Genomic DNA, 8430 nt, shown 5'->3' on the forward strand with positions numbered 1-8430 from the left:
AGCTCTAAGGTCTCTAGAACTCCTAGCATTAATATCTTTAGACTTTCATCCCGCAAATATGGGCTTCGGAAACCCTTCCTCAAACACTTTAAAGGTCTTACTTAAAAATATATTTGGAATCTTGGAAACACACCCAAATCATCTAAAGGTCTAAACTGCAGTCTTGCAGTACCAACTACACGAACAAAATTTTGGGAAACTCAAACTGTAAGAACTCTAGAACACCTAGCCTTAATGTCTCTAGTTCGACTCACCTCCCGTTAAAGCACTTAGACCCGCCGATGTAACCGGCGGCGGTTTCGACAATATCGTATCGATGCCGTGCGGATTAGCTGCACCTTGTGTATGTGTTGTTGTTGTGGTCGTCATGGAACCGGATATACCGCTGCCCACGACACCGGCGCGACCATCACCAATCAAGTGCTGCGTCTGCTGATTATTCGCATAGCCGTTCATCATGCTCGACGCACCGCCGCCAGTCTTCATTTCCGTCATTGAGTGTAGCGCCGCCAGTGGTGGCCCCAGAAAGCTCAATGGCAATTTATGTTCCAGCATATTGTTATTRTTATTGTGATGCACACCCAATGGATGCATACCGCTTATGTTGTTATTATTGTTATTATTATTGTTGTTGTGATGTGCCTGCAACGCGTTGGCATATTTGGCSCGATTGGCGGAGAGATTCTCCGGACTGTAGTCCGGCGGTGGCGGACTCGACTCGCTATTATTGCCCGCTTCATCGCCAGCACTGCCGCTACGCTGACTCACCGGATACGATTTGGAGCTATCCACACCGGGGCTGGAGTTATTGTCATAGCGATTGCGTTGATGCAGCGAGTTGGCGCAATTATCGGGCGACTCAGATTGCAGGCGGGACGATGAAGCGACGGAGGAGTGATCAGCACCGACGCCACCACCGCTACCAGCCGACAGTAAAGGCGGCGGTGTGGAGGAATCCTCAGCCGAACGCGTCGACTTTGTGCCGCCGGTCTCGTGGCTGTGCTGCAGTTGCTTCGACGGCGCTTTCAACAGCATAAGTGGGCTGGCAAGATTATTGTTGTTGGCGGCATARGCRGCCGCAGCCGCCGCATTATGATAGTCAAGCAAATGATCGCGACTCGCTGCTGCAGCGGCCAAATTCTGATAGTCATGGTGCGCAGCYGCTGCAGCGGCGGCCGCTTCGGCGAAACCGTTCGTCAAACCGGCGGCATTTGGTAGGTGATGATGCAAGCCAGCCSCGCCAGTTGGTGGACTGCGACTTGCCATCGACGCCATGGCCATGGCCGACGGCGAACTGCTTTGGCTCGTGGCAAAGCTGTGATGGCGCATATAGGGATTTATGAGATCCATGTTGTCTGTGTTTGTTGTTGGTAGCTGCAATTGCTGTTGTTCACTGCCGTGTCCGCCACTACTGTAGGTGGGCAGGCAGTAGTCGTGGGATGAGTTRCTTGTGCTCTCACTTGCGCCGGCAAARCTGTTGAGGCGTTGATAAAAAGCRGCSGCGCTGTTGGGAAATCCRGCGGCACCAGCAATRGCTGTGGCGGCTAAATTGAAMGCGGAGTGCTCGGAAAGCTGAAAATGCTTCTGCGGCAGCAGCGGGTGTTGGCTGTGATGGTGCGATGCGTCGTTGTGGTTGCCGTTGTAGGCATGTAGCGTCGGCGGCAGCGGCTGCACGGCGGTTATGTGGGCAACGGCGGTTGCGGCATGCGGACTCTCAGGGCCCGCGGGCGTCGCTGACAAATAAGGGCTACCCAGTGTGGATGTTGGGTGCCAGTTGTTGAGGACTACTTAATTTAGTACTTTTTTGTGATTTTTTTTTTGGGTTTTTTTCAAACTTCCGTGAGGCTTTGCACTTTTTCACTTCTCCGGAAGAAAATTCACTTAATTTTTTAATTATTATTATTATTTTTCAATGTAAAGTAAAATTAGCAGACGAATTCGTATCTAATACCACTTTTTGCACGAAGCTAAGCTTTTTTAGAAAAGAAATTCGATTTTGAAATTTTTTAAAATTCACGGCGGTTTCTCAATATATGGACAGTTGAGTCAGTTTGCTAGTTTCGACTAAAATTTGCTTTTCAATTATTTTTAAAATTTTTTGATTTGTTTAAAAAAATTTATCAAAAAAAAAAAATTTTTTTTTGCGAAAAGTTAAAATATTTTCAGAAATTTCACTTTATTTTTGTTCACCACTTWACTATTGACGTGCCTTCACTCGTTCGATAACGGCGTTATGCACACTCAACCGACGTTGTGCGACTATTTCTTTTCCAATACAAGCGTTATTCAAATTCCGTTTTTTGATTTGATATTTTCAAATAATAATTATGATTTGAGCGATTTTCTTCAGACTGGCGTGCGCGTTACCATTTACCGTCCGTTTGATTAGGCCTAAGACTACAGAATGATTTCCAAATTGACTACCGTCGTTGTGTCGACTGTGCTGGCGCGCTTGTCCGTCCGCTGTAGCGGTGTTCGTGTTCGCAACGGCAGCTCACACGGCAAGCAATAACAAAGAGACCAATAAGCCAGAAAGTGCTCAGTAAGAAATTGAAATCCCAGCACAGCAGCAATGAAACAACACTAGCATATACTAACACACACACACACATTGACGTTGAGGCGTTTTGTTTCCTCAAATCCGCTTTGCCTACACCTCSGTTTCCGCTCTGCTGCTTGCCAACCAACATTTCTGCTGCATTGACTCATAGTTCAGCGTATGCTTGTTACTGTTGTTGTTGTTATTAATGCCAGCATTGTTGTTGCGAGTGTGAGTGTGTTACAATTAAGTCCGAAWTGTGTGAGCGCGAGTGAGAGCGCAACAAACTGTTTGCCTCTTCGACGTTATTGCTGTTGCTCTTCTCGTTATTGTTGTTGCTCTTGTTGTTATTGTTGTTGCTCTTCTTATGATTGTTTTTCTTGTTGTTATTGCCATTTCCCTTGTAGTTTTTGCTGTTTTTCTGCTTGTTATTGTTACTACTGTGTTTGTAGTTGTTGCTGTTGAGTGCAGTAATACAGTTTACCACTCATACACACTCTCTTGCTGAAGGGTTGTTCGTCGTTTATTACGACTTTGGCCAGTGGAGGCTTGCCGCACACTCGCTTTTCAATGTAGTTCGAGTAAGTAAATCAGTGGAGAAATCAGTGTTTGAAAATCACTATCAACAGCAACAACAACAGTAACAATAAACAGCCARCAACGAGTTGGCTGGCTGGGTTGGAATTATATGGAATTGGCACAAAACGAATGGGAATTTTATTATGTACGTCATTAAAATACACTAWTTCGGATTGGAGGAGCAGTCGAGCGGAATGTACGTATGACGGCAGGGCAGACGGATATAARGGGGGTTTATAAAGGTATTATATGCATGTCGCAAACTGAAAGTGTTGGACAGTGTGTTTTCGGTATGGAAAAATAGAATATATTGAAGTGAATGTGAAAATTTAGCGCAAAAAGTCAGTGGAAAAGATCATYGGAAGTAACGGAATATCATACAAAAGTGTAAAAACACTACTAACTGGTTTTGCTTTCCAGGGATCATGTTTTCCAAAGTTAGGTTAGAAAATAGTTAGCAGAATTGATCCCACGATTATCCGGTGTTGGCTTTCCAGAGAACAGGTTTTATAAATAAGTTAAATTAAGTTATATGATAGAGTTGATTATATGGTTGGATCCTTCCAGATACTAAAAAATTCCGAAATTTGGCTCTTCAGGGCCTCATAGATCGACAAAGTGTTATTAGGATCATATTTCCTAAGTTAGGTTAGGTTAGATGGAGGATTTTATTGGAGTGCTATGGACGTTAGTTCTTGGCGATACCAGAAATCTTCTAAAATTGGATAAAAAAAAATCATCATAGATCGACAAAGTGTTATTAGGATCATATTTCCTAAGTTAGGTTAGGTTTGATGGCCAAGTTGATCCTAATGATGGTTCTAGATTGGAGAGCTATWAACCTCGGTTCTTGGTGATACCCAAAAACTTTTAAAATGAATCACAAATTCTCACAGATAGATGAAACATTATTGAGTCCACGTTTTGATAGGTTAGATAGTAGATTATATCCTATCAATGGATCTCACTTTGACAACTGTGAACGTTAATTCTTTTTATTACATAAAAACTTCTAAAAATAAATCACAAAATGCTCACAGACCAAGGAAACATTATTAAGACCATGTTTTTTTTATAAATTAGATTAGGTTAGATGGTCGATTTGTTCCCAATAATAGTTCTCTAACTTGGAGAGATGTGAACGTTGGTTCTTTGCGATACACAAAAACTCCCAAACATGGATCACCCGATCCTCATTGACCGACAAAGCGTTATTAGGATCATGTTAGGATACGTAAGATAATAAAGTTGATACTATCGACGGATTTCACTTAGACAACTGCAACCTTTGATCCCTTGTGATTCATAAAATCTCCTAAAAATTTATCATCAGCTCATCATAGATGGAATAATGGTTTTGAGCTCAACACGAATTTGTAAAGGCGGTTAATAACAATCTTAGCTACTGTTGTCCCTACTCAGATATTGCAATCTCAGACCAGACCAGAGTACCCACAAATACGGAGAGATTGATTTTGCTATAAGCCAGTAGAGTGTGGGACCAGAGCCAGAAGAATCTCGCTGCCACACAAGTTCTAGTCGTTAACTTTTTTTTATATTTAGAAATACCCCCAAAAATATAAAAACAAAATTTTTAAGTATGAAAAGGTCACAGACTTGAACGGGCAAATATTATTGAGTGCCTATTTGCCACATTGCGCCCACAGTGCCCACAGTGCCTACAGTTAAACACATACAAATGTGCTTATGAACCTACAAAGCACAAAACAAAGCAAACGGCTTAAATGAAGTGYTCCAAATGGTTTGTGGTGCGAGTAGGAGCATATCACCGAAATAGTTGCTGTTTTGCCTGCTAATGTGGCAACGATGAGCGCGAGCGGCAGGCGTATGCGAAGCAGGCCTGGCATGCGCGTGTGTGCGAGCGAGAGCGAATGTGTGTTTATTTGTTTAAAATGTAATAAATATTAAGTGAATTGTGCAATTTTTTCACAACGCAGCTGCATGGTGAACAACAGCCAGAAAAAAAGCGGCGAAAAAAATCAATTTGCTTGATTTTTAATGAAGTTGATATGAACGAGTTGTATTATTTACATGTTTTTTGTTATTGTTGTTGTTGTGCGCTATTGATATCTTATGGTGTTGCATTACGAATGATTAACAACTAATGTGTACACATAAATATTTGCGCAGGTAAATATTGAGGTAAATAATAAATTAAATAAAGAGAAATTGTTGAACGCGGAAGAGCGCAARGAATATGCTTACGAATAAGAATGAATAATGAATAATAAAACATAAAATGTTTTTAGAAACTTGCCAGAACTCAATTTCTCATGAAGCTTTATTTCTGTCCATTTTAATTGTTTTTACACATTCTTTCATATACCCATTTGTTGCATGTTTGTRCGTGTTGCAACTTGTTTATGAGTTCATTATAACAATAATAATAATTATTACATTATTTTTACCCATTTGGCGCAAGCAGACACGAACGCATAATAAAAGCACTAAATAATCGACCAAGCGCTCCTACACAAGCCGCTTGATATGCATGCKCATACAYGCACAAACATGTTGAAGCATTTGCGTGTATACATACATATGTAKGTATGACTTCACYCAGTCCGAGCGCAGTGCKGGTACGGCGCGGCACGACACGACACGGCATGGTKTGACTCTCCATTTATTAATAAACTACATACAAAAATTTTAATTTACTCAACCAAAAAACATCAACAGGCATTGCATGCATACACACCAACACACGCGCATACGCACACATTTGCGCACAGCTAACGTGCTCTTATTGGATTACCGCGTGCTGTGTGTAGGAAATGGCAATTGAAACATGCTTTGGCCACACCTTTTCAGTGCCGACGACATCTTGGACGCCATTATTGAGAGTTATCGGTTGGGAGAGCGAGAAAGAGCGCGCTTGTATTGAAAATACAAGTTGAACAAGCAGCTTTGTGTTGAGTGCTGCAATACTTATATGAGTGAGTGGCAAGTGAACTGAAAAAAGTTGCTTGCACGATTGAGTGTTAGTTTGAGTGTATTGTGGTGAAAATGGTGACTTTGTAGAKTGGTGCTTACATTTCGAAGGTACTRTTGGAAATGTGTGCTGTGGTATATTTTCATATGCAATTTTCAATGGATTTCTGTAGAGCAGATATTCATAATAATCGGAAATGAAAAATGTGTATTAATTATAAAATATAAATCATATATAAATATAATTTTAATATCAAAATCACAGCAGTCACTATTATTTTGCATAGTGAAACTAGATTTTAATATACTGAAATTGCTCATAAGCTGACACCCAGCGTTAAGGTGGTCTGTTCGGCTAAGAGGGATGTCCATATATAGGAGAATGGTAGATATGAGTGTTTAAAATATATGCTTAAAGTCAGCAGCTGTAACACAGACTTATATTTATATAGAACTAGTAATATTGAAGCCCTAAATGCCAGCTAATGTCAGAAAGAGGTAAATTAATGACAATTATTCCGATCCAGACGCGCACCAGACCGCTGGTACCGCACAGGAAAAATTAAAAACAAAAAACAAAAAAATAATAATAATAATCTCTGAAGAAATTGTTCAGATCGTAGCACTACAGCCCATAGCTACCATAAAATTTGAAGGACAAAAATATAATCCTTGTATGGAAAAWTTTTTTTATTTATCAAGTCTCGTTGCGAAATTTGGCATATCTACTGTTCCTTGACATAGCTTCAATCTCCGAAAACATTGTTCAGGTTGAGTTACTATATCATATAGCTGCCATATAAACTGTCGGAAATAGAGGAAAAGAAAAATGCAACTRTATTATGTGTTTATAGTAATATAGCTTGAAATTCTATTGTTTTTTAGTTTTTATAATTCCAATAATTGCATGTTTGAATTAAATTTGATGTGTAKGCATATATGTATGGTATATTAGAGCGGATCGATATTTTTCCTATTCAATTTTTTTCTATAAAATCACGCATAGAGAAATGTTTTACGTATAATTCTGCAGAACTTTGCTTAATAGATTAWAGGTCTAAAACTAATTCCGAGCAAACAATTTTTAAGGCGAAATTTAAAAAATCTGAATAACCCATATGGGTGATATGTGATATAGTTGCCGCTTCTGGCCAAATTCCGACAAATGATCAACAGTATACCAAAATGCATCTACGTATTAAATTTCAATCAGATATCCCAAAATCCGAGAAATAAATTTTTATGATCCCTAAAAAGCTTCGTCCAAAAAATTAGTCCATAGCCTCGAAAACAAATTTATCCAGAATGATCCGTAGAACATTTTTCTCATACGCGATTATTTTGAGTTTTTTAGCTTTTTTTTGGCTCCCTGTAAATCGATCCTCTCTAATGTACAAATGCAAGCCAGGATCAATATGTTGACTATGTGGAATATRTTGACCAAACGAAAAAATTAAGGCTCGTTCACAACAAATGCTTAGGCTAATTTGGTAGGCCAGTAAGCCATGTATAGACTAGTTTTGGTCCTTTGGGATACCAGTTGAAGTTCAGTTGCTAGATCCATGCTTTTGCTTCTTTGCTCTTACAAGATCGAGTTCAGTTACTAGGGCTATGAGGAGTAGTCATCCTTAGAAGGCCTGCGCTGGACGTGAATTACTATTGATACTTCTTCCAATGCAGCATACCATGGATACCACAGATGCTTACAGCGTAGTCTTGGCAATACGGAACATTGCAGCTGGTATACGCGTAGATATCATTTAAAAAAAAACATTTTTTTTTCTAATTTTTGGAAACGAAAGTTTATTTAATGACTCATCAAGCCACATCACCATACTATTCACTAAACGGCTTCTTTAGAAACCAACTAATATCTTTTTTAGGCTCAAATTTTATTTGCAGACCAGCATGTACTGCCACAAGGTAGAAGTGCTTTTGTAAACAGGAAAACCAGTAGCCGAAAAGTTAATGGCTACCACTTAGCGCCGTGGAGCCACAGTGACCAACCGTCTTTGTAACGCCTTTGAAACGATTTCGAGCACTTTTCGAAACAATTTTCAGCATTTTGTGCATTTTCGAGCATTTGGACGTGTGCTGTTTGAGTTTCAATTTCCGTCAGCATAAAGACTACACAAACAWTTTTATAAGCATGCTAATGCGTTCTTGTTAGCCATGGCTTGAACGTGTTTATGCAAGGCAAATAAGCAGCGGTGGCGTTTGAAAGGATCGTTCTAAGATTTCATTTAACACTTTTATAACTGCAACTTCCGCCATTGATCTGGGGAGCGCAGCATGACTGGAACGCTTTGATTTCATTGGCGGCCCCAAGCAATGATGGAGTCAATATTTTTGTAAATAAT

The 8430-nt window shown here is 40.0% G+C and overlaps 1 protein-coding gene across 1 annotated transcript in view; it reads right to left on the reverse strand.

Annotated features, from left to right (window-relative positions):
* LOC108967755 (homeobox protein Hmx) overlaps positions 1-8430 on the reverse strand; it is a 66554-nt gene that overhangs the window by 39330 nt on the left and 18794 nt on the right. The window contains exon 2 of the mRNA XM_018931367.1: positions 255-1784. Within this exon, the coding sequence (XP_018786912.1) occupies positions 255-1784 (1530 nt within the window). The remainder of the gene's footprint in view (positions 1-254; positions 1785-8430) is intronic.

The sequence above is a fragment of the Bactrocera latifrons genome, unplaced genomic scaffold, assembly GCF_001853355.1.
Source record: "Bactrocera latifrons isolate USDA-ARS-PBARC rearing strain unplaced genomic scaffold, ASM185335v1 scaffold_199, whole genome shotgun sequence".
Lineage (NCBI taxonomy): Eukaryota > Metazoa > Arthropoda > Insecta > Diptera > Tephritidae > Bactrocera > Bactrocera latifrons.